The 27,905-nt window shown below is 47.6% G+C and overlaps 2 protein-coding genes and 1 long non-coding RNA gene across 56 annotated transcripts in view; 2 read left to right on the forward strand and 1 right to left on the reverse strand.

Moving 5' to 3' along the window:
* TDP1 (tyrosyl-DNA phosphodiesterase 1) overlaps positions 1-8,920 on the reverse strand; it is a 73,856-nt gene extending 64,936 nt beyond the window's left edge. For 7 of the 26 annotated variants that reach the window (XR_015133858.1, XM_086319173.1, XM_086319171.1 and 4 more), the window contains exons 1-2: positions 7,569-7,747; positions 3,222-3,796 (exon numbers count right to left, since the gene is read on the reverse strand). Coding sequence is in view for 23 of the 26 variants with exons in the window: in XM_086319173.1 (XP_086175299.1) it covers positions 3,222-3,792 (571 nt within the window). In the remaining 3 variants the exon portion in view is untranslated. Of the gene's footprint in view, positions 1-3,221; positions 3,797-4,114; positions 4,193-4,227; positions 4,368-6,924; positions 7,272-7,364; positions 7,748-8,561 lie in introns of those variants that run through there. The other 19 variants (XM_086319172.1, XM_086319167.1, XM_086319155.1 and 16 more) reach the window with 9 other exon arrangements.
* On the forward strand, positions 103-643 carry LOC147363859 (uncharacterized). The gene is made up of 2 exons (XR_015133863.1): positions 103-232; positions 540-643. It is a non-coding gene; the product is annotated as an uncharacterized LOC147363859 (long non-coding RNA).
* The window catches only part of EFCAB11 (EF-hand calcium binding domain 11), a 170,992-nt gene continuing 150,888 nt past the window's right edge, over positions 7,802-27,905 (forward strand). For 14 of the 29 annotated variants that reach the window (XM_086319208.1, XM_086319181.1, XM_086319187.1 and 11 more), the window contains exons 1-3: positions 9,170-9,339; positions 9,881-9,976; positions 15,075-15,120. In XM_086319208.1, the coding sequence (XP_086175334.1) occupies positions 9,265-9,339; positions 9,881-9,976; positions 15,075-15,120 (217 nt within the window). In that variant the 5' untranslated portion in view covers positions 9,170-9,264. Of the gene's footprint in view, positions 8,244-8,507; positions 8,616-9,169; positions 9,340-9,880; positions 9,977-15,074; positions 15,121-27,905 lie in introns of those variants that run through there. The other 15 variants (XM_086319192.1, XM_086319204.1, XM_086319198.1 and 12 more) reach the window with 8 other exon arrangements.

A 27,905-nucleotide genomic window follows, 5' to 3' on the forward strand; every position in this document is an offset into this window, starting at 1 on the left:
AATGAGAATGATACACATCCTTCCTTTTTCCAAATCTTGTTAATTAAAAAAATTTTTTTTCTTCTATTTTTGGGCTGCATGTGACTTGTGGAATCTTAGTTCCCTGACCAGGGACTGAACCCATGCCCCCTGCAGTGGAAGCAGAGTGTCTTAACTACTACACTACCAGGGAAGGGAAGCTCTGGAAGGTCCTGTCTTTAAGGGAGAGTTGAACAATCAAAAAGAAATCACGGTATGTTGTTTCCCCATTTCCTCCCACTGCAGCCCCTCTTTCTACCTTTCTGAATTATCTGAAGTTCCTCCTCCTTGAGATCTAAATAACCTGCAATTATGGCATTTGCTGGTGTGGGATACCTTAGGAGTATGCACTTCATGCCAGAATGAAAGTGCAAGTCACTCAGTTGTGTCCAACTCTTTGCAACCCTATGGACGATAGTCCATGGAATTCTCCAGGCCAAAATACTGGGGTGGGTAGCACCCATCCTTCTCCAGGGAATATTCCCAACCCAGGGATAGCACCCCGGTCTCCCACTTTGCAGGCGGATTCTTCACCAGCTGAGCCACAAGGGAAGCCGTGATGCCAGAATGCCTGCATTCAAATCCCAGTTCAACCATATTCCTGTGACCTTGGGCGGGTTTATTCAAGTTCTCTGCAGATCGGTCACGGATTCAAGGAGGACAACTGTTAACATCTACTCACAAGGCTGCTATGAGAATTAAAGGACATCACCTACATAACCCACATAAAAGCTCCTATCATAAACGTTACCTCCCCTTCCTTCGTATCTTGGTGCTAACAGCTAGTGTTATCAGTTTATTACATATAGCAAAGCCTTGCATATCTCTCTATTTCCTGTTTCAATCTCTCTCAATATGAAACTGAAATCTGTCTTACATTTCCTCAGAGCAGTTAGACATTTGCAGAAAGGAAAAAGAAACAACTTGTACAATCAAACTCCTTATAGTATGGAATTAAATACACCAACATTTATACATCACACACAAGATGTATTGGTTTAGCCAGAAAGTTTGTTCAGGGATTCCACAGGGTGTTACAGAAAACCCTGAAGGAAATTTTTGGTCAATTACACATTTGATGTATGATTAAAATACTATTCACAGTGAACACAGCCTGTTCTTGAATGTGGGCAAGAACGGTGCTGTGAAATAAGGCGCAACGTCTACTCTGCACACCTGCTGTGTGGCTCTGTGAACATGCTGTGCTGGGCGCTTCATGTGTTTTCTCCCCCGACCCCGTTTTCTTTTCTTTTTTCTGAATTCTCAGTTTAAAGGTGAGTAAAATTTTGAAGAATGTTAGGTCCTTTGTTTGCTGAAGCCCCAATATTTTGTACATGACTTCAAGAACCGACTCATTGGGAAAGACCCTGATGCTGGGAGAGACTGAAGGCGGGAGGAGAAGGGGACGACAGAGGATGAGATGGTTGGATGGCATCACCAACTCAGTGGACATGAGTTTGAGTAAACTCCGGGATTGGTGATGGACAGGGAGGCCTGGCGTGCTGCAGTCCATGGGGTCGAAGAGAGTCAGAATAACAACAAAGGTCCTTTGTCAATTACCAACACAGCAGGCAAACGCTGAAGCCGGATTCAAGTCTGTCTCCAGGATTCTAAGGCTCCTGCTGGTCTCTCAAAGGCAAGCCTTGTTTCCTCTCTGCAGCCAATACTTGTGACCATAAGTGCAGCGGGGAGCGTGGGGTGTTTCCTCACAGACCCATCCTCCAGATACCAGCTGCCTGTCCTACAACTGAACTCAGTTCCAACAGCATCCGCCTGGAGCTGGCACTGGACCCCACAGGTGAAGGGCTGCCCCCATCTCAGGCTCAGAGGCCAATCACAAGGCCAGACCCCTGCACGTCTAAGCCTCACCCACCACCCCTCCCCTTGGGTTTGATCATTTGCGCAGTGCCTCACAGAACTCAGGAAGGCCCTTTATTCACCAGATCACCAGTTTTTCATAAAAGGATGCAACTTGGGAACAGCCAGAGGAAGACGAGCACAGGTCAAGGTACGGGGGAGGGGCTCGCCACACCCCTTCCAGGCGCACCAGGCCCAGTGCCTCCTGTGTACACTAACCTGGAAGCGCCGAGGACCTCTAAAGGGAGGTTTTGGGTTTGCTTTTTGTTTTTTTTTTTTCACACAGGCAAGACTAATTAAATCATTGGCCACTAGTGATTGACTGGACCCCTTCCCTAGAGGTGGGGGCTGGGACTGAAAGTTCCAACTTTAACCACAAGGTTGGTTCCCCAGGCAACCAGCTCCACCTCCCGCCCCCCCAACCCCATTCCTAGGGGCATTCCAAAAGTTTCTGCATTAAAATAAACAGGTGTGGTTGAAAGGGGCTCCTTATGAATAACAAAATATACTCCTTTCACCTTTAATTAATTTGTAGCTATTTCAGGAACCTGGGACAAAAAACCCAACACCCAACTATAACCAGTGGGAAGACCAAATGTCTATATATATCACAATATCACACAGACGTTCCCTGAGACAGAAACCAAAGACCAGGGCGCTCTTGTTTTCACCCAGAACCAAGCCCAGGTTTTCACACAGTGGTCCTCAAACTCGCTCAGGCAGCAGAATCCCCTGAAGGGCTCGTGAAAGCAGACTGCAGAGCCGGGCTCCCAGAGTCAGATACAAGGACTCTGGAGGGGAGGCTGAGAACTGGCACTTTTAATCAGCTCCAGGGGATGCTGACGCTCTGGTCCAAGGGAACTACTGCTGTCACTTACTGGCTACTTTCTAGATCAAGTGTTACCGGATCAAGTTTAACCTTTACAAGTGAAGCACCACTAAGCACTATCTGAAGGCTTCCACCAGGGGGTGCACAGCCGTGGTCCCCAACCCTTTTGGCACCAGGGACTGATTTTGTGAACGACAATTTCTCCATGGACTGGAGTGGGGGAGTGTTTCCAGATGATTCAAGCGCATGGCATTTACTGCACACTTTATTTCTATTGTTATGACATCAGCTCCACCTCAAGTCATCAGCCATGAGATCCTGGAGGTTGGGGACCCCTGATCTACTGGGCTGTGGGAAGCAGCCACTGGCTTCCTGACCTAAGGAAACAGTTTGCTGTCAAAATGGTTATTTTCCCCTAAGAGTGTTCTTGGAAGTCCTTCCTAGGAGGTCCTCCTGTTTGACCAAGGGGGACCCCCTCAATGCAGTGTGAGGGCTCCCATTCCCCAGCTTCACTCACCCTTGATGTGGAGGGCTCCCGTGTTATACTTGGGCTTAATCCCAGAGACTCTCGTGAGGTAGAACTGGAAGGGGTTCCCTTTATCCAGCAAGTCCCAGACGTCCTGGCCTTCCCCTGACATTTCCTGCTCATCTTCCTCCTCCGGGAGCCCACAGCTGGTGGGGGGGCCATGAGGCCCAGCTCCCCGAGCCGTGCGGTCTCTGGGAGAAGGGGGGCCTTGCTCCTCTTTGACCCTCGAGTCCTTCGCCTGCTCCTGCTGCAGCTCTTGAGGCAGTTCATCCTCACTGCTGGACAGACACCAGCCCAGGTCCTCCTGGGAACCGGTCTTCTGTCTTTTGCAAGGTGAAGCTTCTGAAACTGAGTCTGTGCTGCTGAATTTCATGGGCTCCAGCTTCCTCCTGTGGGCAGCTTTCCGAGCCTCGGAGCAGGTGTACTTCAGCTGCCCGGCGGCGCCCTGCCCGGCGTCGGGAAGGAGAGAGGCAGATGGCTTGTCCGGCTGCGGCTTCTCCTCCTCACTTTCATCACTACTGGATATCGTCCACTTCCCATAATTGCCTTCCTGGGACATCATGCTTCTGGAAAAGAAAGGCAAAAATCTTGTTATTTCCCATTCACCAGTTCCCAGGTGGTGCTAATAGTAAAGAACATGTCTGCCAATGCAGGAGACTTAAGAGACAAAAAAAACGTGGGATTTGATCCCTGGGTCGGGAAGATCCCCTGGAGGACGGCAGGGCAACCCACTGCAGTATTCTCCACTGGAGAATTCCATGGACAGAGGAGACTGGCGGGCTACAGTCCACAGGGTCGCACAGACACTGGCAAACTCATTCTCTTGCTCTCAAATTCCGTGTCCTGAGCTTTTAGGACACACGTATAGCACACCTGACACTTACCAGATGCTGAGCTGTTTTCACTAACATCAGCTGCTGTGTGGGTGTTCAGGGCACATGAGCAGAGTCTGCCACGGGAACCTGGCAAATAAAGTGACAGCAGAAACCCCGCTCACCTTCTCCTCTAGTCTTTCCACCTGGATCTTGATCTTAAATGCCTGAGTGGTATCTGGCACAGCACAGGTCTAACATCACTCTCTGGGTAAGTGATGGCACTAGAATCAGAATTACAACCCATGTGCGCTGACTCGAAGATCTGACATCATTTGGGTCATCAAAGTACAGTGTTTCCCAAAGTGGAGATGACTGGGGCCTGACATTAATCTCTCATTATGAAACTACCTCTCTTCTCCATTCCTATCCAATCCCTCAGCTTAATCAAGGAGGAGGTTGTTTGTAGAAATGCCTTTAATCCTACTTTTGAACAAATAACAGGCTTTGGGCTCTTCTGCAGGCACCAGTAACACTTTGGTTTAACGTGAGCAGGAGGTATCTAACGGATCCATGACATTTACAGTAACTAAAGTTTACTTCTTAAAGACAGTGTTTATGTAAAAGTGGGTTCAAATAAAAACATTAAGCAAACAGTAGTACAGCTGTCGAGAGTAAGACAACACTGGGGAAGTAACCAACCACATTAATGAAATTCGGCAAACACATTAAGCTACTATGCCAAGGAGGGTAGAAATCTAAAGAAACTCTACCACCAAATGTCAACTCATAACATTAGTGCCTATTAGATACTAAAAAAAATTGTGAATGCAAAGGTATACTCCTCTTAAAGCTGCTAGCTCCTCCTCTTCCCCTACCATCCTAGTCCCAGCTGGGCTATTTCTTTTACACTTTCAGCTGCTTCTTATAGAGCTTGCAAAGCATCGGGGCGGGGGGTGGGGGGGGGCATGGGAATCAATCTCAACTGAGGCCAGGTGTGGCCAGTAGTGGGCAAATATGGACTCCAACGTCAAATCCAGTCATTCAGTTCAGTCCTTCAGTCGTGTCTGACTCTTTGCAACCCCATGAACTGCAGCACACCAGGTCTCCCTGTCCATCACCAAATCCCGGAGTTCACTCAAACTTACGTCCATCAAGTCAGTGATGCCATCCAGCCATCTCACCCTCTGTCGTCCCCTTCTCCTCCTGCCCCCAATCCCTCCCAGCATCAGTCTTTTCCAATGAGTCAACTCTTCACATGAGGTGGCCAAAGGACTGGAGTTTCAGCTTCAGTATCAGTCCTTCCAACGAACACCCAGGACTGATCTACTTTACGATGGACTGGTTGGATCTCCTTGCAGTCGATGGGACTCTCAAGAGTCTTCTCCAACACCACAGTTCAAAAGCATCGATTCATCGGCGCTCAGCTTCCTTCACAGTTCAACTCTCATATCCATACATGACTGCTGGAAAAACCATAGCCTTCACTAGACGGACCTTTGTTGGCAAAGTAATGTCTCTGCTTTACAACATGCTATCTAGGTTGGTCATAACTTTCCTTCCAAGGAGTAAGCGTCTTTTAATTTCATGGCTGCAATCACCATCTGCAGTGATCTTGGAGCCCCCCAAAATAAAGTCTGACACTGTTTCCACTGTTTCCCCATCTGTTTGCCATGAAGTGATGAGACTTGATGCCATGATCTTAGTTTTCTGAATGTTGAGCTTTAAGCCAACTTTTTCACTCTCTTCTTTCACTTTCATCAAGAGGCTTTTGAGTTCCTCTTCACTTTCTGCCATAAGGGTGGTGTCATCTGCATATCTGAGGTTATTGATATTTCTCCAGGCAATCTTGATTCCAGCTTGTGCTTCTTCCAGCCCAGTGTTTCTCATGATGTACTCTGCATATAAATTAAACAAGCAGGGTGACAATATACAGCCTTGACGTACTCCTTTTCCTATTTGGAACCGGTCCGTTGTTCCATGGCCAGTTCTAACTGCTGCTTCCTGACCTGCATATAGGTTTCTCAAGAGGCAGGTCAGGTGGTCTGGTATTCCCATCTCTTGAAGAATTTTCCACAGTTTATTGTGATCCACACTGTCAAAGGCTTTGGCATAGTCAATAAAGCAGAAATACATGTTTTTCTGGAACTCTCTTGCTTTTTTGATGATCCAGCGGATGTTGGCAATTTGATCTCTGGTTCTTCTGCCTTTTCTAAAACCAGCTTGAATATCTGGAAGTTCACGGTTCACATATTGCTAAAGCCTGGCTTGGAGAATTTTGAGTATTACTTTACTAGCGTGCAATGTAAATATGCACTTGGGCAGGTTACATAATTGCTCAGCCTCAATTCTCTCCTCTGAAAGTGGGTATCAGATCTACATCCCAGAGTTTGTTCAGAAAATATTTATTGAGCAGTTTCTATGTGTCAAGCTCTGGGAATAAGAAATTAATAGCATAGAAACAGCTTCCGCCTTAGGAAAGTTTATACTTCAGGGAGAAAGAAACAGACCGACAGGAACAAAAAATAGCCAAGAAGACCAAGATATGTTTACAAATATTATATTCATTATATTTTATAGGTATGAGAAAGTAACACAGATGCCTTTACCTTATAATATCCTGAATTTAACATTTAACTGAGAGCCCAAAGAAGAAAAGGAAACAGCCAAATAAAGTGGAGGTGGGAAAGAAGAGTATTCCAAGTGAAAGAACCCAACCTGCAATGGCCAGAAGAAGGCTGCAGTTAACTCCAGAAAACAGACCCGGACCTGGGTAAGGAAGACAGGGAAGTGGTCCAAGATGAAGGGGGATAGCAGGAATAAGGAGTCAAGTTACAGATCCTGGACTTTAAGAACAGTAGGGCTACACTGAAGGGGAGTACCTTGTCCGATTTACTTCTAAAATATTCGGCTCCTTACAACTCTGCACCCCAACATCCTCTGGTAGAAGGGGACGACAGAGGATGAGATGGCTGGATAGCATCACCGACTCAATGGACCTGATTTGAGCCAACTCTGGGAGATGGTGAAGGACAGGAAAGCCTAGCTGCTGCTGTCCATGGGGTCTCAAAAAGAAGGACACGACCGAGAGCCTGAAGAACAGCAGCTCTGTCCGGAGAATGGTCTGGAGGGAGACAGGAGTGGAAGGAGGCGGGTCCTGCGGGGACCCTGGGGGCTGGAGAAGGCGGAGGGGAGGCAGCGAAGGGCGCTGAGGCGGAGGTACACGGAAAAGAAAGATCTGCCGCTGACTTTCCTCTGCGTTTGCCTCGGGCCGGGTACAGCTCTGCCGCGCGCCCCCTCACTTCACGCTCGCAAGTCTCACCGCTGGAAGCAGCACGACGGCTCCCTCTGACTGGGAACAGCACAGAGTGAGCGCCCGGCGCGCTCGCGGGTTCTCGACGCCGCCCGCCCACCGAGAGGCCAGAGTACGAACCCGCGGAGGAGAGCGCCCGGCGGACTCCGGTCTCCCCTCAGGGCGGACTCCGGTCCCCTCAGGGGAGGCCGCCAAGGCCCAGGAGGGCCCTACCTGGGCGCTCCGCTGCCTTCCGGACCCGCCTCCAAGCCCGCTAGCCCGTGAGGACGCGCAGGACCCGGGCTTCCCGCGCACTGGACCGGGATAAGGAGAGCTCAGCGCTCCCGCCGCGGCCTCCCCGCGTGTAATGCTCGAACCCCCCGAGCGCGGCCGCCCGGGACCCCGCCCCGCCTCCCGCGCTCGCGCATGCGCGCGATTCAAACCCGCCGGCCCGGCGCGCGGCGCGTGGCCCCGCCCCTGCTCCTGCCCCTTCCGGGACGCGCGCCGCTGGGTCCTAAAGCCCGCCGGATCACCCGGGGACCGCCGCGGACCCCTTCCGAGAGGGGCAGCGAGAAGTCCCGGCCGCCTTTACCTGTCCTCTCGCCGCCTGGCCACGGCTGACCAAAGCGGGAGAGAGGAAGAGAAGTTTCCCTCTTTTCTTATAGCTGATCAGCAAAACGCATCCTCTTTGAGGGGGATCTCCTAATTTCAGGCTCCCGGAACTCGAGGCATTGGGGGGTTTCTTTTCAAAGAGGGGAGAGGGTCAGCTGAGAGGTTAGAGGAAGCTGAAGTCTGAGACCAGTGTTCCGGGTTCTCCTGGGGCGCAGACTGTAAACCCTGTTCTAAGACCAAAGGTTAAATAAGCTCCCTCGGACTCAACCTCGAATATTGGTTTCTTTGTTAAAGTAGGTGTGTGTCTGCCTCTGTGTATGCGTGTTGCCTTTTTAATCTTACTGATTTGCCAGGAGAAGGGTCTGAGATAAACTCTTGCAAAATGGAACCCTCGCCCTATTCCTTGCATTTAGTAAGGATGTTTACCATGGAGTTTGGACTCAGTGATCTTGATACCGTTCTTGGAATTCCCACCCCTCCCAGAAAGCTGGGTTAAATAGCTTGATGGAAACGTTCTAAGGGCTCACTTGGTTTGTTTATTGAACGTGTGATTTGTACCAGGCACCGGGCTCAGCGCTAGGCTTATCGGGAGGATGGAACAGACACAGTAATTACCTGGGAGGTCTCGACACCAAAGACTTGCTGATCCGGACGTGAGTCCTGGGCTTGGTTGGTTCCTTTTATGCTTCGTTCACACTCTTTTTGTGTCTCTTATGATGCCTAGCATAGTGTCATTGATCGAAATTATCAAAAGTAAATACTGTAAGGTGTGGGGACAGAAAATGAGAAGAATCATGCAGTATACAGTGAAACAGTGCCTGGGCGAGCACGTGTCCCAGGTAGAAACTAGAGGGGGCGAAGCCAGGGCTTGGGGCAGGCCTGAGGGCCTCTCTGCTGTTCCAAGAGTTAATAAAGCTGGGGGGGCGGAGCCAAGGTTGGGGGCGGGCCTGAGGGCCTCTGCCATAGGCTGTTCCAAGGGGCGGAGCCAGGGCTGGGGGCGAGCCTGAGGGCCTCTCTGCCATAGGCTGTGCCAAGAGTTAATAAAACTAGAGGGGCGGAGCCAGGGCTGGGGGCGGGCCTGAGGGCCTCTCTGCCATAGGCTGTTCCAAGGAAACATTGCCAAACAAAGTCTCTGGCCAATAGAGCTGCGGGATCAATGCCAGTGGCTCGCAGGTTGTCCAATGAGAGGAGACGTTGGAGGTGCCTGGCGAAGCTCAGCTTCCGGGACTGCGCCGAGCGGGGCTGGCGGTCCCGGCCCGGGGGTTTTGGCCGCAGAGCTCGCGGGTTCTGCAGTCTGGACTCGCGTGGGGCGATCGCGATGTTCTGCTCCCAGGCCGGCGCCCGGCCACGGACGTGGGAGGCCAGTCCCCCAGAGCACAAGAAATGGGTGGAAGTAGGTGTCCGGAGGACTGGGTCTCGGACTTCGGCTTGACCCAGGGCACTCACGCCATCCCCTCGCCCGGCTCTCGTTCAGCCCCAAGGTGTAATGGCTAATCACCCAGCCTGGGGCTTCCAAGCTTCTGGATCCCCGTCCAAAGTTCTGCCTACTTCCAACCCCGTTCTGCTCTCTGCGAGAGTCTCTTTATAATAAACTGTAACCTGCATCTCTCCTCCCGCCTTTCAAAGCCGTCCTCGCTGCCTCGCCTTCCTCATTCTAGCATGAATTTTGGGTAGAATTTATCCTGATGGTTTAAAAGAATTAACCTACCGATTAAGTCCTTTGCACTTTGAGGGGGGTGTGGATGGGGAGCAAATTTTAGCACATCATTAAGGTGTTTTGAGAATTAAAATTAGGATAATGAAACTCACTTCCCAGCCCAACTTTTCAGCTACGTTTTAGATTTGAGAGGTCTAAACTTAATATATGTTAGTAATAAAAATAGTAGAACAAATGGTTTCTGTTTTTTTAACTGAAGATATTTAATGTTCTTTAGGTATTCAAAGCATGCGATGAAGATAATAAAGGCTATCTAAGCAGAGAGGACTTTAAAGTTGCTGTTGTAATGCTGTTTGGTTACAAGCCATCCAAGGTAGAAATTTCTTTTGTATTTGGGGACAGTGCAGAGAATACAGTAATGGTGGTGGGTTAGTCGTCAAGTCGTGTCCGACTCTTGCCACCCCATGGATTGTAGCCTGCCAGGCTCCTCTGTCCATGGGATTCTCCAGGCAAGAATACTGGAGTGGGTTGCCATTCACTTCTCCAGGGAATCTTCCCAACCCAGGGATTGAACCAGGGTCTCCTGCATTCCAGGCAGATTCTTTGCTAACTGAGGTACGAGGGAAGCCCAATACAGTGGTGGATGGAGAGTGCAGAGGGCTAGCTTAGGATGCTTATAAAACAAACTGTTGCCTTTTGAGCAATTTTAGAGATGTGTCCAGTGCTGAATTTTACTTTCTTCTTAAGAACCCAAAAGGGATGAATTAGAATCTATAAAGACTAAGTTACCACAAGGCTGGTAATAATTATGTTAAATGTGAGATACTAGCATAGTTTTCAGGAGAAGGCGATGGCACCCCACTCCAGTACTCTTGCCTGGAAAATCCCATGGATGGAGGAGCCTGGTAGGCTGCGGTCCATGGGGTCGCTAAGAGTCGGACACGACTGAGTGACTTCACTTTCACTTTTCACTTTCATGCATTGGAGAAGGAAATGGCAACCCACTCCAGTGTTCTTGCCTGGAGAATCCCAGGGATGGGAGAGCCTGGTGGGCTGCCATCTATGGGGTCGCACAGAGTCGGACGCAACTGAAGCAACTTAGCAGCAGCAGCAGCATGGTTTCAAGACAGAAGCCTGGGGGGGATGTTGATAACAGGAGGAATTCACAGAGGAAGGGATGTACAGGTTTGTTTTTTTTTTTTAACTAAAAAAAAAAAAAAAGTTGCCCCATTTAAATTATGAAAATAATGCATTTATATAGTTAAAAATTTAAAACGGACCAGAAAAATATGAAGTTGGATGTAAATGTCTTCCCTCCCTACTCCTCAGGAGTTACCATTATTAACCATTTTCTTGTGTATCATCCCAAATTTCCTATGCATGATAAGCATGCCTGGCATTCTGTTGAAAGCATAGGAAGGTGCATAGCATGCCTATTTTATGTTAACTTGCTTTTTTCACTTGGCAGGAGAACCTAAAAGCACACACACTGCATTTAAGAAAAAGTAGGTTCCCAGTAGTCTCGAGCTCGTTTCCTCGTTTTGGTCATTTCAGCTGTTTTCATTATTTTTCACTCCTGCTAATATTGCTACAGTGAGCATTCTTTTACAACTATATCTCTGTTTGTAAATACATCTCTGTGGAATTAATTCCTAGAAGTACAAGTGCTAGGTACACTTGAAATTTTATTGGGCATTGCTTCTCCAGAAAAGGTTGCACTAGTTAAGGAGAGCTGAACTGAACTCCAGTGAGCCTCCTGCTTCAGTAGGACAGATTTCCTGGGGCTCCCCATCCTTGCCTGTTCCCCTTGTCTGTTACATCCATTCTAGTCCCAGGTCCCTCTTGTTAAACTGCCGAACTGGAATAAATCAGAGGCGAGGTCTTGGCCAGGTGTAAGAAATTCAGTGGCAGGCCTCAACCCGAGGGAGCACTCGGGGCTGTCTCTGGAATGCCCTCCTGCCCTCGTTGGACCAAGGGATTGGCAGCCACTTGGGCTCAGCTCTGCCTTATGATCGAGCTCTACTTGTCTCAGATTACAGACCCCACGAAGCCAGGGACCACATAGCGTCCACTTCTCCATGATGCTTAAGTGTATCACAACTTCACTGTTAGCGTGTTCTGTTGATATAACTGTGTCCCATAAACAGCTCAGGTAGATTCCGAGTGGTTCAACTGCCAGGGGGTTGCTTAGTTACTGTGAGGTTGATTCTGGAGCTCAGAGAAGTCCTCAGGGCTAGTCAGGGCTACCTCCCAGAAACTGCAGCTCTCCTGTTAACCTGCAGTCATTTCAGCTGGAATTCCAGAGCAGGTCAGCTACGTGGACCCAGCCTGTGAAGCACTGCGTTTAACCCAGGTTCAGCTGGAAAGATACCTGGTCTCGTTCTGCCTTTATTACTTCTGGATCTACTCACTCGGTTTTAATTTTAGGGCCTAAGTGAAGAATTTAATGACATGTACAGTGATAGGGTAACATACATTCTACACACCATCAGATTTAACACGTTGTTACTTTCGGGTGAGGTTTTGAAGTTTACTTTTTTTTTTTTCTGAAAAGAAAACATGATTTTAAACATTCATATCTTATTCATTTCTAAATGTCAAGACTTACCAGTAAGACTTGAAAACACTTTAAAAACAAGTCCTTGGTCACCTCCAAATTATTCTTGGTGACCTTAACATCCGTCTGGCCATAGTCTTGGGATAGAGGGCATATAAAAAGTCACCATTGAAGTTTACTTTTTAATCAAAGGAAATGCTTGTTGACTACAGGCTGCTAAACAGTAAAATACTGACGTAACAAATCACCTATACACTTAAGAATCATTTGTAACCATCATGAACATTCAGGTGAAAATGTATTTCCTCTGAAATCTCACAGGTTTTTACTCTTATATTAGGTTGAGGTTTGGGATTTTGTTTTTAAATATTGCTTTTGAGCAAATGAAATAACTCCTGAATGCAGGTCATGAAGCTGTAAGTCACTTTTGTGTAATAAATCACTCTGCATTCATGAAAATGTTTACAGAATGAAATTTATTGTATTCTCATATAGTAAAAGGAGCACTTCCAAGTTGCTAGAAATATAAAGATGAATAAAACATAGATGCTACTTTGAAGCAGGGCTTCCCAGGGGGCATCAGTGGTGAAGAATCCACCTGCCAGTCCTGGAGACACAAGAGACGTGGGTTCGATCCCTGGGTCAGGAAGATCCCCTGGAATAGGAAACCGCAACCCACTCCAGCATTCTTGCCTGGAAAATTCCACAGACAGAGGAGCCTGCTGGGCTATCGCCCACGGGGCCGCAAAGCAACAGACACAACTGAGCGACTGAGCACACGCACATTTGAAGCAGTTCACAGTTTAGAGAGACTTATAAAACTCCGATAAATACTAAGACAAAGAGATTAAGAACAGAAAGAGAAGAAGGCAAGGAATTCTAGTGGTAACTGTAATAGGAGGTGGGGCCTTGTTTAGACCAGCGGAAATGGACTCCACTGATATGAAGTGTCTGGGAGCGCCCCGTGGTGGTGGGAGAAGCTGTGTCCCAGTGATTGGACCTGGTGACTGTACCGGAGCGATGCAACCACAGGCCTGAAAGGATAAGAAAAGAGGGAAGTTCAGAAGGAGGAGGTTTGTGGGAAGGGCAGTGAGTTCAGATAGCCGCGCGTTAATTCCGAGGAGATGCAAGCACCCTAAGTGCGCTCACTGTTTTTGTTTTTTTTACACTTTTTATTTTGTACTGGGATACAGCTGATCAACGATGTTGAGACAGTTTCAGGTGAACCGTGACGGGACGCAGCCATACGTCTATGTGTGTCCTTTCTCCCCCGGCAGCCCCTGCCGTCCAGGCTGCCACCTGACGTTGAGCAGAGTTCCCTGCGCTCTGCAGCAGGTCCTTGTTGGTTCTCCGTGTTAAATACAGCCGCGTGCACTCACTGTTTAAGTTGCTGGATGATGGGTGACGATGGTGCTAAAGATCCCCTTCAGATTGTGCTGCCTCCCTCAGATGTAGGAATCTGAAATCGGTGGAGAGGGGAGGGCGGAGCTAGGTTTGGGATTCCTCACAGGTGTGCGAGTGGGTGGCACTGACCAGGCAGGGTGTGCGGAGCGTGAAGGGCGGCACGCTCTCCTTTCTTCTGAGGGGAGAGCCTGGGGGCGTCTGCACATTTAAAGGTCGGTGGGGACCCCAAGAGGAAGACGCACTGGGAGCTAGTCGTCTGGGAGGGTCAGGAAGAACCAGGAAAGTGCAGGGCATGGAATCCAAGGTGGAGAAGCTATGTTGCATGTTGCCAAGATCCTAATTCCATGATATTTGTAAAGGTCTTGCAGCAATGTGGGAAAATGCTGGTGTTTTAATATTAAGTGAAGGCAGGTCCACAAACGTAATATACCATGTGTTCTCGAATATGTTTACAAATGTGTGGGCAGGAGAGGAGGAGATCGGATGGACTGAGACTGGGATTGATGTACACACACTGCAGTGTGTAAAGCAGATAGCTGACGGGACTGACCGGACAGCACAGGGGCTCGGCCTGGTGCCCTGCAGTGACCTGAGTGGGAAGGAGAGCCAAAGCCACAGGGGCCCTATGGATGTGTGTGACTGGTTCACTTTGCTGTAGAAGGAAATCCCAAGCCAGAGGGGCCCTATGGATGTGTGTGACTGGTGACGTTGCTGTAGAAGGAAATCCCAAGCCAGAGGGGCCCTATGGATGTGTGTGACTGGGTCACTTTGCTGTAGAAGGAAATCCCAAGCCAGAGGGGCCCTATGGATGTGTGTGACTGGTCACTTTGCTGTAGAAGGAAATCCCAAGCCAGAGGGGCCCTATGGATGTGTGTGACTGGTCACCAAGCTGTAGAAGGAAATCCCAAGCCAGAGGGGCCCTATGGATGTGTGTGACTGGTCACTTTGCTGTACGACAGAAACTAACACAACACTGTGAAACAACTGTACTCCAATTTAAAAAAGCGCGTGGGGAAGAGGAAGGTGTACCAGGCGGAAATGTTGATGGTGGTTTTCACTGGATGGCTGTTTTTTCATTGTTTCTCTTCATAATGTAAAAATGTTTTTTATGTTTTCTCAATTGTTACTATTACAGTCAGGAAGAAAATATTTTAAATGAAGCCAAAGAGCACATTGTAACAATTGCTTGTACTGGTGTTAGACAGAAAGGTTACCTTATAGGGTATGCTGTGTATATGAGGGCCAAGTTGATTTTATATGATTTAACTGTTTTGATCAATAGATAAAGTTTTGGGGGCCACTACGTCTGTAGCAGGTTAGCTTCTGGTGTCTTACTGACAGAACAGTGACGCGACTGTGGTAGCCGTCCTGTGACACCACTTGTCTGCTGGATCCAACAAACACGGTTTCTCATAATATACATTCCTTTCGTGCATCCCAGGAATTAAGAACTTATACTGTGAAAACATTTGATGAAATTGTATATTCTATTTTTTTTTTTCTTTTCTAGATAGAAGCTGATTCTGTGATGTCTTCAGTAGATCCAAACACTTCTGGTAATGTGAAAGTTAATTTTTACCACCTACCTTATTTAGACACTCATGAAAGTAAAACAAAGAACAAATACAGAGACTGTAAAGCCTTACGTTAAAGCAAATCTGTGCTTTGTTTCCGTTACCCCCAAAACAAGAGGTTTGGTTCTTTTAGTTTTGATGAATCAGTGTATTCATGTTTATTATCAGAGGATTTTCAACCATGGCAAAGCCTAAAGACAGAGTGGTACTTCTAATTGGAACATCCCACGGATGATCTGGGTTTTCTGAGCAGCTGAGTGAACAGAAGTGGCACTTACTGAAATGGAAAGACTAGAGGAAAAGATTTAAGGTTTGGAGACAGCAAGAGTTCAATTTTGAGTTTGAAAGGTTTTGCTCAAGGACATCAAGGCAGTCGGGCTGTATGAGCAGAGCTCTAGGCTGCAGAGATGTCTGGGAGGCTTCGGCATGTGGGTGGTTTTAAAGCCGTGGGAATGAACGAGACCCCCTGCGGGAGAGTGTGGACGGACAGCCATAGGAATGGTAACCACCAGAAGTCAGGGAGGGGGTGAAGAGAGGGCAAAGGAGACTTGGGAGGGGCAGAGGGCCCAGAGGAAAATCAGGAGTGATCAGAAACCAGTAGAAGTGGGTATTTCAGGGAGGAGGTGTGGTCAGCACTGTTCAGCGCTCTTGAAAGGTCAGGTAGCAAAAGAACTGAAGAGGACCCGTGGAGCTGGCACCCTGGGCACGCTGCGTGATTTTAGCAAGAGCCGCGTCAGCGCTTGCCGGGGACAGAGGCCGGGCCGCAGTGGTTGGAAGGTAAACAGGAAGTGAGAAAGCGACAGTGTGAGTAGCTCAGTCTTCCAGGAGGTGCAGCAGCTCTGGATCAAGAGCCCTTTGCTCTGCATCGTTTGCCTTTGTTTGGAACATGAAGCTGTTTCTCAGCTCAGCCGGGTGACTGAGTGAAGAGGCAAAAGGCGGAGGAGAAAGAGAGATGACCCTATTTGAGGCGGTAGGGTCCACAGCACGCGGAGTTGGCTTTTCAACAATTACAATTTAAGACTTACGAAAAGTTGCAAAATAAAAATAGTGCAGAGCATAGGCGTGTACCCTTTAGCCAGATTCACTTTACCCCATCTCCCTTCTCATCAGTGCTCTCTGCCTCGCCTCCATCCTCTCGCTGAGCTTCCATAGCCTCGGCACGCCTACCGGGAGTTCACGTCGACGCCTGTCTTTACCGTCTATGTACTAGAGTCCGCGTGACTTGGAGACCGAACGACAGCAACCGGCTGCATCCCAGTGCTGTCGCTCGCTCTAACTGTGTCCTTCAGAGCATCTTCCCTCATCTCACACAGGAGTTAGTTCTTGGTACCGTGTCTCTTTAGCCTCTTTTAAGCCAGGACATTTCTGTAGACTTTTTTTTTTTGCCTTTTTACACCATTGATTTTTTTGAGGAAATAGCCCACTCTTCGTTGTTTTGTTTTTTAGGAATAGCCCTCCTCTTGCGTTTGCCTGGCATGCCTCTGTCATTCGGTCGAGCTGTTGTGTCCTCAGACAGAATCGTGTTCGGGTGATCTGTCCTTCCCAGGGCACCACGTCTTGAGACCGCAGATGTCTGTCTGTCTGTCTCTTGTAGCTGATGTTAATTTTCTCACTGGTCAAGATGTTGTCCGGTTTCTCCATTGTATTATTTCTCTTGATATTTTCTTCCCTTGCCACTCATCAGCAGCCTGTGGAGAGACGTGTTTGATGTTGCAAATATTGCACTTCTCATCATCATCTCCCCCTGGATCTGGTACCCATTTATGATTCTTGTCTGATCCAGTTTCTGCCATATGGTTGCAAAGTAACGGTTTTCTAATCCCAGGCTTTCTTTCAGTTAGCCCCTGGCATTTTTACTATAAGCAAGAGACTTCCCGTCTTCCTGATTGATCAATCTAGCTCTTTTATCACTATGGACTCATGAATTTGTATGCTTTCAATGATTTATAATTCATTCCTATACTTAATTGAGCTTTCCAGGTGGTGCCAGTGGTAAAGAATCTGCCTGCCAAGGCAGGGGACACAGAGGCAGATTTGATCCCTGGGTCGGGAAGATCCCCCGGAGGAGGACATGGCAACCCACGCCAGTGTTCTTGCCTGGAGATTCCCATGCGCAGAGGAGCCTGGTGGGCCAGTCTGTGGTGTTGCAAAGAGTCGGACACGGCTGATCGGCTGAGCACACTACGCTCGATTATTTTAGAGCTCAGCTTGTCGGAGATTGACCGTTGCCTGCCTCCTTGAGTTGGCTCCTGTGTCCTTCTGACTTTATTTTTCTTTCTTTTTAAAAATATTTTTATTTATAAATTTTGGATATACAGAAGAGTTTAGTAGATTATTTTTTGGATACAAGTTTGGTATCCCATGGGCTTCCCTGGTGGCTCAGACAGTAAAGAATCTGCCTGTAAATGCAGGAGACTTGGGTTCAATCCGTGGGTCAGGAAGATCCCCTGGAGGAGGGCATGGCAACCCACTCCAGTGTTCTTGCCTGGAGAACCCCATGGACAGAGGAGCCTGGCGGGCTACAGTCCTTGGGGTCGCAAAGAGTCGGACACGACTGAGCAAATAACATTCCACTTTTCACTTTGGTGTCACACATTGAACATGACTTTGTGAACAATGTTGCCTTTAGGAGAAGGTGTTTTTGCTTTTTTTTTTTTTTTGCCTTTTTGCAACATTGATATTTTTGAGGAGACAGTGAGTGCTATCTCCTCAAAGTGCTAGGACCAAGTGCTAGGACCACTGGGGAGGCCCCTGAAGGTTTCTCTTGAGTGTGAGTGCTCCGATATCTCTCCACTCTTCACTGTTTCGTTTATTTTATTTTTTTTATAATCCCTAACTTGATGGAATTTCCCCAGGTTTTAAATTTCTTATTAAAATTTTTCACACTGTCAAAACATTCAAAGATTGTTTCTTTGCTGTTCAATTTAGATTGTAGGTTCTTGGTGAGACCTTCTCTATGTGTTTTTTTCTGGGTTTCTATGTGAACCTTCCAGTCTAGAAAGAGTTCTGTCTTCTGGCAGAAGGATTTCTCGCCTGCCTTGCGCTGCTCGGGTTTCTCTCCTTTGGGCGTCCTCTGGGAGCGAGCGAGTGATTCTGTCTGGACGCAGGCCTCCCTCTGCTCTTGTTTAGGTAGTGTTTCTGCATAAATACATGTAGCTTGCCAAAGGCACTCTCACATTCACTGTTCCCATAGAGTTTGTCCCTCGTGTGGGTCCTTTGATTCCTAATTAGAGATTTGACTTCACAAAGGAGGTTTTCTTTCCTTAACCAGTTATCTGATGCACAAATAGGTATTATTCTGGAAGAAAGGCGGCCCGTGTTCTTCACAGGTGTGGCGAGCTCTCTGATGTAAAGGTTGACCTCTGAAAATACCTCCCGCATTCTGTATCCTAAGACTCCCCCTGCGTGTATTATCTCATGTTTAGTAAGACATGCCTTATACACGTGTGTCACATTCGTATGGTTTCTCTGTGGTGATTTGCTGTCCATTGAAGTGTAAATTCTGGCAGAGGGTTTTTCCACCTTTACTTTGTTCTAAAGGTTTCTCTCTTTTTAAAAAAATGTCTATTTATTTGGCTGCCCCGGGTTTTAGCTGCAGCAAGGGAGGATCTTCAGTCTTCAGTTGCGGCATTCGGGATCCTTAGTTGCAACCCACGGGATCTAGTTCCCTCATCAGGGATCGAACCCTGGCCTCTCCCACTGTGACCATGGAGTCTTAGCCACTGGACCACCGGGGAGGCCCCTGAAGGTTTCTCTTGAGTGTGAGCGCTCTGATATGATGTGAGGATTGGTCTGTGGCAGAAGGATCTTCCAGCCATGCTGTTAGTAGTCTCCTCCGCTGTACTTTCTCTTTTTCTGACGTTTGAGAGAGCATTGGCGTGTGGCTGGGAGACTTTGTAAATTTCATGAATGTTTTCTCTCCTCCCCGAGTTCTCTATGCTTAGTTATTCAGTCCTGTCCTTTTCTTTGCAACCCCGTGGACTGTAGCCCGCCAGGCTCCTCTGTCAATGGGGATTCTCCAGGCAAGGGCACTGGCGTGGGTTACCATGCCCTCCTCCAAGGGATCTTCCACACCCAGGGATTGAACCCAGGTCTCCAGCTTTGCAGGAATATTCTTTACCGTTTGAGCTGCAGGGGAAGCCGCCCCCCATCCAGGTTCTCTAATGCTTGGCTTTGCACCCCCTGCAGAGACAGTTCTTACAGGTTCGCAGTCATGGAGCTTCCTTCTGATATTAGGTCTGATGTCCATTAAAGCTTTAAGGTTTGGACGGGAGTCCTCTGCAGGTACTACCTTCACGTGGCCTCTCCTGAAGCCTAGTTCGCTTATGTATAATGAAGAGCACCTTACTATGGGACATTGTCTCAAACTCATATGGCCTGAGGGTTGCTGCAGAACTGGAGGCTCTCATCCTGAGAGTAGGCTTCCCTGTGAGGGCTTTCCGACTTTGGTGATGTGCCCCCAGACCTGCTCTCATATGCATGGCCCTCGCATTTATTATCAGGAATATTACAGCTGCTCTCACAGCCTCTTCTCCATCAGATCGTTAGGGTGCTTTCTGTTGCAGCATCTTTTCCGAAGAATTAATTTTTAAATATATTTCAGAAAGTTACAAGGCTATGGTTTTTCCACTAGTCATGTATGGATGTGAAAGTTGGACCATAAAGAAAGCTGAGCACCAAAGAATTGATGCTTTTCAACTGTGGTGTTGGAGAAGACTCTTGAGAGTCCCTTGGACTGCAAGGAGATCCAACCAGTCCATCCTAAAGGACATCAGTCCTGGGTGTTCATTGGAAGGACTGATGTTGAAGCTGAAACTCCAATAATTTGGCCACCTGATGTGAAGAACTGACTCATTTGAAAAGACCCTGATGCTGGGAAGGATTGAGGGCAGGAGGAGAAGAGGACAGCAGAGGATGGGATGGTTGGATGGCATCACTGACTCAATGGACTTGGGTTTGGGTGAACTCTGGGAGTTGGTGTTGGACAGGGAGGCCTGGCGTGCTGCGGTCCATGGGGTTGCAAAGAGTCGGACACAACTGAGCAACTGAACTGAACTGGACAGAACATTGCAAAGTAAATTAGCCATCGGAGAAATTCAGGGGAAGGCAGGGTTGGAGGAGTGAGGTCCGAGTGTAGGTGCTCAGCGCCTTGCTCCGGAATTGCTGTGGAGGGCTCTCCTTCGTCCTCAGGCTTCCTGGCTCCCCCTTCCTCTCTGGTCCTGATGTCAATGGCAAATTAACCTTCTCAAAGCACCGCTTTCTTCTTGAGTGGAGGAGTAGACTTACAGCCAGGATACTAACTTTCCAACCAGCTTCAGTTCATGTCCCCTTGAAAGGGGACACTCCAGAGCACAGACATCCTTGGGAAAGTAAAACAGCTAGCCTCACAAGAAGTCACTGCCGAACTCTGAGTGCTGCTAACATAATGGTGTTTCATTAGAACTGTTCAGTCCTGAAGCAATTCCAGACCATCAACTCCTTCTTTTCTCCCTTTCAGTGACTTCAGTCACATTTAATGTTATTTATTTTTAAAAAATATTTATTTGACTATGTTGGATCTTAGTCTCGGCACACAGGATCTTTGATCTTTGTTGTGACACGCAGGCTATTTTTTTGGTTGTGGCATCTGAGGTCTTTGGTTGTGGCAATTGAGATCTAGTTCCCTGGCAAGGGATGGGACACGGGCACCCTACATGGGGAGCATGCAGCCAGAGCCACTGGATCACCAGGGAAGTTCCTAACTTTATTTTTTTTTACAGGAAAAGTTTATACACAGATTCTTTTACCAAATATATTATCTCTCTCCTTAATGTTTTGATCTTAAAAAACTGAAATGTTGACCTTGGTTTTCTGGGAGCTATTTATTCAGATAATCAACTTTCCAAAGTTGTTCTCTGCTGCTGCTATTTAGACAGTAAGTTGTGTCCAACTCTTTGTGACCCCGTGGACTATAGCCCACCAGGCTCTTCTGTCTGTGGGATTTCCCCAGGCAAGAATATCGGAGTGGGTTGCCATTTCCATCTCCAGGGGATCTTCCTGACCCGGGGGTTGAACCCACATCTGTGTCTCCTGCACTGCAGGTGGATTCCCTCCCCGCTGAGCCATCAGCAAGTCCCTCTGGGTAGCTGTGACTCGGGCATTCTCCCACTAGGGGTAGCTCTTCTTACATCTAGAAAAGGCCATGCCAGATCTCCAACATGCCACCCCACACGAGGGCCTATTGCTGCCCAGCTTCCTGCGGGTGGTCCAGAGTCACGTCCTGGGTTGAACCCAGTTGGGCAGAGCCCTGACGATGTACACTCTGCCAGCAGTACCAAACCTTCACACCCAAACTCTGCGTCCCTAGGTCTCTGTTATAAAAGGTGGGCCATATCTATAGAGGCTCCTTGTGAAAATCAGGACGAGTGAAAAGTGTAGACAAAGCCATTGGAAGAGTGGGCTATCTCAAGGAAAGTCACACTGGGAGAATTTGAGGGCAGCCAGAATGAACAGCAAAAAGGCGCTAATGACATTTTTAATGCTTATAACCTAACAAAGCAAGTGAGTATCAGTAAAAACTGTTTAGGCCCCAGGAACAAGAAGTTATAGAATAGTAACAGGAGGGAAAATCAAGCCACGTGTTTAAGGAAGCAAGAGATCAGTGTTGGTGTGGGTCCTAGTACACACTGCACGTGTGCGGGTGTGTGTGCTCAGTCACTTCAGTCGTGTCTGACTCTTTGTGACCCTGTGGACTAGCCCGCCAGGCTCCTCTGTCCGTGGGATCCTCCAGGCAAGAACCCTGGAGAGGGTTGCCATTTCCTCCTCCAGGGGGTCTTCCTGACCCAGGGATCAAACGCATGACTCTGGTGTCTCCTGCATTGGCAGGCGGGTTCTTCTACCACTGAGCCACCTGGTATTGCAACCTCATTTTAGAGGGTTTTATTTCTGTTCTCTAAGAGTACAGAACATTTCACATCTTCTCTAACTATAGAAAATGAAAGAAGTTTGCATCTAGAAGAGCCTAGAAAATGGTCATATGTTCCCTTTTCTCAAATGAGTAGACTGAACTCCAGGGAGTAATAAAAAATCTTAATCCTGGCATTTGGTGGTTCTTTATTGGTTTATGAAATACTTTTCCATGTGTTACAGTATTTATTGTTATTACAGATAATAATTATAGCTTTGATTCCTTGAACGTTTACCCTGTGCAGATGCTGTGATGAGTGTTATGCAGGGATTGTTAATGTTAACACAGCTCTATATTAGGATTCCCTGGTGGCTCAGCTGGTAAAGAATCTGCTTGCAATGCTGGAGACCTGGGTTTGATCCCTGGGTTGGGAAGATCCACTGGAGAAGGGAAAGGCCACCCACTCCAGTATTCTGGCCTAGAGAAGTCCAGAGACTGTACGAACCATGGGGTCGCAAAGAGTGGGACATGATGGAGCCACTTTCACTTTCATGTCAGGATTATCTAGTTTTATAAGTTAAAACAATCCCGAAGCTTACAGAAGTTAAGTAATCTGCACAGGTGGTACAGCTAGCTAGCACGTAGCAGGCCGCAGTAGTGTAATCTCTAAGCTTACCCTCACAACCGCTTGATAATGGGTGATGTTAATAGTGCCATGGGTCACATTAGCCCTTGTGATGGAGCTGAGGCCAGTCTTCACTGTCCTAGGAACTCAGCGAGTCGGCATCAGGAGTGGGTCAGCACACAAAAGACAAGCCGTGAGGCTCTGTGCCGTCGTTAGAGGTTGATGTCAGATTTGCTCCTGAGTGTCTGGAGCAAAAAGGGAATCACAGCCAAGTCCGAGATGAGCAGCCACACCAGAGAAGCTCCTTCTCCAGAGAGACGTGGTCTTCCCTGATGTAGGGCGTGTCCCCCACGATGTCTCAGAGAGAAGAGACCGATGAGCAAACACTGATATCTGCAAACAGTTCGGGAAACACAGTCGCAAACTGTGTAAAGTTTCTTGAATTTTCTTCATTGTATGCGTGCTCAGTCGCTTCAGTTAGGTCCAACTCTTTGCGACCCTATGGACGATGGCCTGCCAGGCTCCTCTGTTCAAGGGAGTCTCCAGGCGAGAACACTGGAGTGGGTTTCCATGCCCTCCCCCAGGGGATCTTCCCGACCCAGGGATCCGTCCCATGTCCCTTGTGTCTTCTGCGTTGGCAGGCGGGTTCTTTACCACTAAATACTGTAAAGAAACACTGTAAAGACAGTGAAGACTGGCCTCAGCTCCATCACAAGGGCTAATGTGGCCCATGGCACTATTAACATCACCCATTATCAAGCGGTTGTGAGGTAAAGCGCCCCCTGGGCAGCCCTTCTTCAGCGTAGGCCAGTGGTTTAATGCCGCGTGTGTCTGGGCAGTTCTGGGACGGGCAAGGCCACGGGTGATCTCAGGGGTTTGACTTCATGTGGGATGATTGTAGAGCATCTTGAATAACAACAGCCAAGACTATGAGGCTTTGGCTTAATCTGCGCAGTGTATGTTGCCCCACTGAATCCACAAACAGCTGTCTGTGCGTTTTTAATCCCGTATGCTTGGGGAGGAAAATCAAAACAAAGAACATCAGAATTTTGTTTCCGCTGGGTGATTAGATCATGCTTTATCTCTCCCTCCCCTACTTTCTTTCTGTTTTCTTATATGGTTTCCCTTTCAAAACAAGGAGCACATTTTACTTTCATACTTAACAGGAAAAAAAGCTTTCTAGGAGCTTACTTTCAATCTTCAACTTTAAACGATGGAAAAATCGAAGAAATTGATTGATCACAATGGTGATTATGGACTGTTGGCTCAGTCATGCTATCCAGGATCAGTTTAATTGAAAAATAATTTGTGTATGGTGAGGTTAATGACTTTTGTTTGTTGCTGTCTCACCCGAGTTGTTTTGAGCAAGATCATTGACTATGAAAAGTATCTTTTCCTAAATTTAAATGTCCATTTTCTAGTCTTTTATATTATGTTGTAAACACGTTTGTGTGTCTGTTTTGTGTGTTTTGTTGTTTTGGGCTTCTCCCTGAGGAACTGAGGCCACAGTGTAGCAGATGCGGCTGGCGTCGGACTTCAGATTTCAGTTCACTTTGTTCTTTTCTGTTGTTAGGAAGCGCATGCGCATATGCTGGTGGCTCAGTCGCTCAGGCGTGTCCAGTTCTTTGTGACCCCGACAGGCTCCTCTGTCCATGGAGTTCTCCAGGCCAGAACACTGGAGTGGGCTGCCATTTCCTTCTCCAGGGATCTTCCTGACCCAGGACTCAACGCTGGGCCTCCTGCATTGCAGCAGGTTCTTTGCTGACTGAGCTACGCACATATACTTACCGTGAAATCCTAGGACCATTTTGCTGTTGTTTGTTTTTTGGCTAGCCTCGAGGCATGTGGGGTCTTACTTTCCGGATCAGGGATTGAACCCACACCCGCTGTGTTGGAAGTGTGGAGTCTTAACCACTGGTTGTTGTTTTTCAGTCGCTCAGTTGGGTCTGACTCTTTGCGACCTCATAGACTGCAGCATTCCAGGCTTCCCTGTCCCTCACCATCTCCCAGAGTTTGCCCAGGTTCATGTCCATTGAATTGGTGATGCCATCCAGCCATGTCATTTTCTATCTTCCCCTTCTCCTCCTGCCTTCAATCTTTCCCAGCATCAGGGTCTTTTCCAATGAGTCAGCTCTTCGCATCAGGTGGCCAAAGTATTGGAGCTTCAGCTTCAGCATCAGTCATTCCAAAGAATATTCAGGGTTGATTTCCTTTAAGATTGACTGGTTTGATCTCCTTGCAGTCCAAGGGACTCTCAAGAATCTTCTCCAGTACCACAGTTCAAAAGGATCAATTCTTCAGCACTCAGCCTTCTTTATTGTCCAGCTCTTATCCACTGGACTGCCAGGGAAATCCCCTCTAGACCGTTTGTTTTATGGTATCATCCACAGATATGCACCCCTAATTAATGTATTTAATTCCCCATTTAAAGAGGCTAAGTTTCCTTGTAAGGGTAGAAAAGAATTGAGAGTCACAGACACTGACCTAAAGACGTGTTTTAAAAATGTAATATCATCAGTTCAGTCACTCAGTCATTTCTGACTCTTTGCGACCCCATGGACTGCAGCACACCAGGCTTCCCTGTCCATCACCAACTCCTGGAGCTTGCTTAAATGCACGTCTATTGAGTCGGTGATGCCATCCAACCATCTCATCCTTTGTCGTCCCCTTCTCCTCATGCCTTCAATCTTTCCCAGCAACAGGGTCTTTTTTAGTGAGTGAGTTCTTCACATCAGGTGGTGGCCAAAGTATTGGAGTTTCAGCTTCAGCATCAGTCCTTCCAATGAATAAGGACTGATTTCCTTTAGGATTAACTGGTTGGATCTCCTTGCAGTCCTAAGGACTCTCAAGAGTCTTCTCTAACACCACAGCTCAAAAGCATCACTTCTTCATCACTCAGCTTTCTTTATAGCCCAACTCTAACATCCATACATGACTACTGGAAAATCCATAGCCTTGATTCGATGGACCTTTGTTGGCAAAGTAATGTCTCTGCTTTTTAATATGCTGTCTAGGATGGTCATAGCTTTTCTTCCAAGTAATATGTCACAGGGAAGATGAAAGAAGTATTGTCATTTTCGTGACGGCCGGATGTCACATGAGCACTATAGACAAGAAGACCTCTAAGAGAACAAGAGGTCGTTTGAAGAGAGAGAAGGAGTGGTCGTTCGAGAGGTCTCTTGGAAGAGAGCGCCCCCTGCTTCCTGCCCGAGGTGTGGGCCTGAGCCGGATGTGGAAGGCTGGTGCAGTGCAAGAAGGTGGAGAAGCACAGAGAACAGGTGGCATGCATGACGGCAGGTGGCGGCGTCCAGCTTGTCCTCCAGCTCCTGGCGGCCCTGTGCTCTGCTGGTGCAAGCGTGCGTGCAGACCTCGGTGTCGGTTTAGACTGAACCCTGCACTGTCAGTTCCCACACCGACGTTGCCTGTCTTGTCTCTACACTGTGCCCAGGTGTTCATTAGTGGTGGAGAGGAGGGGCTTTGTCACTCACTCTCCATTGCCAGCAATGGAAAGGCCAGGTCCACACTCCTCCTCTGGAGGGGCTCTTTCTGCATGCCAGCCCTGTGGAGTTTCTCCCACAGACCCGCCTACCCCATGTGTCCCTCTTCTTTCAGATCCCTGCCCCTCATTTTACAGCACCCCTCTTCCCTGCGCCCCTTTCCAATTTCATACCCAAGGTCTGTAGAGTCAAAGCTATGGTTTTTCTAGTAGTCATGTACAGATGTGAGAGTTCGGCCATAAAGAAAGCTGAGCGCTGAAGAACTGATGCTTTTGAACTGTGGTGTTGGAGAAGACTCTTGAGAGTCTCTTGGACTGCAAGGAGATCCAACTGGTCCATCCGAAAGGAAATCAGTCCTGAATAGTCATTGGAAGAACTGATGCTGAAGCTGAACCTCCAATACTTTACTACCTGATGTGAATAACTGACTGATTGGAAAAGACTCTGATGCTGGGAAAGATTGAAGGCAGGAGGAGAAAGGGACGACAGAGGATGAGATGGCTGGATGGCGTCACTGACTTAACGGACCTGAGTTTGAGTAAACTCTGGGAGTTGGTGACGGACAGGGAGGCCTGGTGTGCTGCGATTCATGGGATCAGAGTTGGAAAGGACTTGGTGACTGAACAGGAGCAACAACAGAGCACTCTCAGCTGTCGTTCTGTTGAAATCCACCCTCCTTGGAACATTTAACATGCCACACCAGCATGGAGTACGGTTCGTACCTGTGAATGAGTGGTGTTCAGAGTGAGTCACCCTGGTGGAAGCTGGGCATTGGGAAGGGGGAGATTTAGGGACCAGTTTGCCTGGAAGGAATAATGAAGCTTTAAATTCCAGAATAAGGTATCAGGACTTGGCAGTATTAATGCTGAGGAACCTTAGAAGGTTTGTGAGCAGGAGATGTACTTAATAAAACAGGTAGTGATTCCTGTCCACGCCTGGTAGAAACAAGGTCCTGTTGGCTCAGATTTCTCTGTTCTGCTTGCACTCTTCCTCTTCGTTTTCCTCCCAGTGATATAGTAAAACTTGATTTCTTCCATTAAGATAGACTCTTTTCTCTTCATTCCCCTACTCTTAAGCGTGTGGATGGAAGAAAATCTCAGTCCTCTGAATCTCCTTTCCCATCTGACCGTACAGCTCACCACTGTTGATGCCGTGAAAGCCCTTCTGTCCTTACAGTGCTTTTATGTAGACACATTTTATCCTTTTTTTCCCCCTCGCATGTCCGCCAAAAATCATAATCTGAATTTTATGTCTCAAACTAAAAAGGCTTGCATTATACCTTTTAAAAGTCCACTTAATCCTTTTAAGCCCTCATTTTTAGGCATTTTCAGTCCCCGGAAAAAAATTAATATATGACTCGATGAATGGGAGCCCTACCTTTTCTACTAAATCTCAGACCAGACCTCCAGTCTAAATAACTTGGCATTTCTGTCATTCTCTCCTTCCTCTCCTGGGTTTAAGCTTGCTGTGATAGCCAAAAACGAGATGACTCCTTTTTTAAGAGGGTTTCTTTCTGCATGCTGACCCTGAAACTTAGAACTGTGAGCCACAAAAAAAAAAAAAAAAAGAAAGAAAGAAAGAAAGAAAAGAAAAAAGAACTGTCAAGGAAAAATGTATATGGTTTTATTGTACTTTTTTGAATATATCCACCCCTGTGGTGAAAGATGATTACCCTCCTAGGCAATTGCTTAAAAACAAAAAAGAAGAAAAGATGGCATTTCTCTATATGATATATCTCTATGACATGTATTAAGTAGCT

Source organism: Bos grunniens, chromosome 10 (genome assembly GCF_055505025.1).
Source record: "Bos grunniens cultivar Pamir isolate PY7600 chromosome 10, Bosgru_T2T1.0, whole genome shotgun sequence".
Classification (NCBI taxonomy): domain Eukaryota; kingdom Metazoa; phylum Chordata; class Mammalia; order Artiodactyla; family Bovidae; genus Bos; species Bos grunniens.